This window comes from Cibotium barometz, chromosome 39, assembly GCF_041138505.1.
Source record: "Cibotium barometz isolate CiBa-2024 chromosome 39, ASM4113850v1, whole genome shotgun sequence".
NCBI classification, from domain to species: Eukaryota; Viridiplantae; Streptophyta; class Polypodiopsida; order Cyatheales; family Cibotiaceae; genus Cibotium; species Cibotium barometz.
In genome coordinates, this window is record NC_141084.1 from 19,620,655 (window position 1) to 19,623,174 (window position 2,520).

Sequence of the window (2,520 nt, forward strand, 5' to 3'; positions counted from 1 at the left end):
TTAGGCTCTGCTCTGGGGTAGCCCTATGGGCTAGCCTCTTCTCTACATGCAAACCTACATGCATCTACAGATGTCTGGCATCCAGTTGAAAACCAGATACATAGATCATCGGACATCATTCCAGAGGGGGACTCATAGTACAGACTGGCACTGCTTCATGTGCAAGACAATGCACACCTAACCTCAGACGCATAGAGTGGAACCCTGGCTGACTCGTTCCCGGACTGGGCTCACATGGGACCAGTTTTCACTCCAGGTCCTACAGCTTCTTGTTCAGATATGTCTACGTGGTATCCAAGTGCAGGATGGACGTGACATTGAGGGCCTCTCTAGATGTGTTGCCTTTGTGTGCAGAGCTTGAAAGCTTGTGGTAACATAGGAGCCACATGCAAGGGCCAAGAAATACATCCCAGGTTGAAGGAGATGAGTTTTTAGGAAGAGACCTCGCTATTGGCACCACCTTGGTCGATTTGCTGGCACAATGTGGTTGGCTTGCCATAGCAGGACAAGTGATTGACAAGCCAAGCTCTTCGTGCTCGGCAGGTAGTCTTGTAGACCACACTAATGGAAGGATATGCTGAACATGGGCATGTTGAAGAAGCAGAAGCACTCAAGTGTTTTGAATAGAAGCAATTGGAGGATGTCTCTCTAGATGCTTCCACATATGTTGTAGCTTGAAAGCTCAGTGGAAGGGTGGAAAAATATAGGTTGAGATTACTCTTTTGTTGGAAAGAGATTTTGTTGTTAACAATGCTTTGGTAAATATGTATGCAAAATGTGGATTACTTGAAAAAGTACAAGAAGTGCTTCACAAGCTTCCAATTCAAGATCATTTGTCATTGATGCACTACTGTCGGGTTTCGTTGCATGGGTGCATTGAACTGTTAAGAATGTATGCAACTTGAGGATGTTGCAACTGGCTCACTGTTAGTTTTGTACAACCAAGATTCCTTTGGATATGGACAAGGAGAGTATGGAACTCTATTGTCCTCTCTCTTATTCATGGACGAACCCTCATGGAGGCCATGGTTGTTTCTCGTACTGGTAAATCATTTTTCTATAGACTTTACTATATAGTGTTTTTTTTTGTGCACTGATTTAGCATGTTGTAATGTTATCCTAAACAGATTACTATATAATGATTTGTTGATTTTTTTCCTAAATCATTTTTCTATAGACTTTACTATATAGTGATTTTTTGTGCACTGATTTACCATGTTGTAATGTTGTTGATATGCTATATAGCAATGTTTTTTCATATAAAATACTACACAGTAATTGGTTGCAAATAATTTCTAGTAAATGGCTTATATAGCAAATAATTTCCTACATAGTATTGTTGTTCCTTTCAAATTCTTTATATAGTAAGTAATATTGTTGATAGACAATCTAGCACATTAGTCTCACATTTCCTAGTTTGCACTTTTACTATAGATATGTTTAATCTATAGTAAAATATCTAACAAGTTCCTTATTTTACTATACAAGAACTTGTCAAAAGTATTTTGTGAGAGATTTATTGAAACCATGAGTAGTTCTTTAATGCCCATGAGCCGATGACCACGAACAGTGCTTGAAAAGTTTTTGTTTCAAAATCTCTGGAATATGCCGGTCTTAAACTAAAATATATAAAAAAGCATTTCTTAAAATAAAGGCTACTTATAATCTGAGCTAGTTTCTCTTAGTTTTAGTACAAACACACTAGAATGCCATTTTTTTTCGAGCCCTGCCAAGAAACTAGTGTTAAAAGACAATGGTTAAGTGAGAATTATAAAGCACAAAAGCAAGCCATCAAAAACCAAGACGTGAAAGTAGCAAAATTCTGTCCACTTTTTATTCACTTGAAATAAAGTCAAGAGCTACAATTTAGAATGTCTCATTTTTTTACTCTCTTAATATATATACAAAGATAAGATACACAATCTAATAATGTACTCTAGAGGTAGGTGTCCTATAGTTAATAGTTCTACAAGGGCGAGCAGAACCTCACATCACGCGCTTAATGTGTGAATAGCAGACTTGATTAGATACCTAATCACTTGTAGTAATACAGGCTTATGGGCCGCCTGATGAACCCTCTGCACGGGCTCAGACCAGCAAGCGCTACATCCCTCCAAGCGGGCGGCTCAAGCATAGTTCTTGACATAGTAGGCGTAGAGCGCTGCGTACTCGGAGGAGTAGGTGTCGCCCACTGCGGACCCGGCGGTGCTGTTGGAGGGCGGCAGGCCATACAGGGTTTCGAGGCGTTGAACATAGCTCACATCGCCCAACGATTCCCTGCAATATCAATCAAACACGGTTGCATTAATGTATCCCGCAACTAATTAATCGTGGATCAGGGCTTCTCAGGAGATCAATTAGTAGTACTCACGTGCTACCGCTGTTGCTGGTTGCTTGGAGGAGGTTCCAGGTGATGCTCTCCTGGTCCACGGCGACGGCCGCCAGGGTCTTGGCGGTGACTCGGCTGATTTCAGTACCCAGCTCATCGAAGGTCCGCCAGGAGGGCTGCCCGCCGCCGGC

At 41.5% G+C, this 2,520-nt stretch overlaps 1 protein-coding gene across 1 annotated transcript in view; it reads right to left on the bottom strand.

Moving 5' to 3' along the window:
- Positions 1-1,813: 1,813 nt before the first annotated feature.
- LOC147615833 (uncharacterized) overlaps positions 1,814-2,520 on the bottom strand; it is a 1,220-nt gene continuing 513 nt past the window's right edge. Inside the window, exons 1-2 of the mRNA XM_086777985.1 lie at positions 2,372-2,520; positions 1,814-2,277 (exon numbers count right to left, since the gene is read on the bottom strand). The exon at positions 2,372-2,520 is cut by the window's right edge and continues 513 nt beyond it. Coding sequence (XP_086634111.1) covers positions 2,127-2,277; positions 2,372-2,520 — 300 coding nt within the window. The 3' untranslated portion in view covers positions 1,814-2,126. The remainder of the gene's footprint in view (positions 2,278-2,371) is intronic.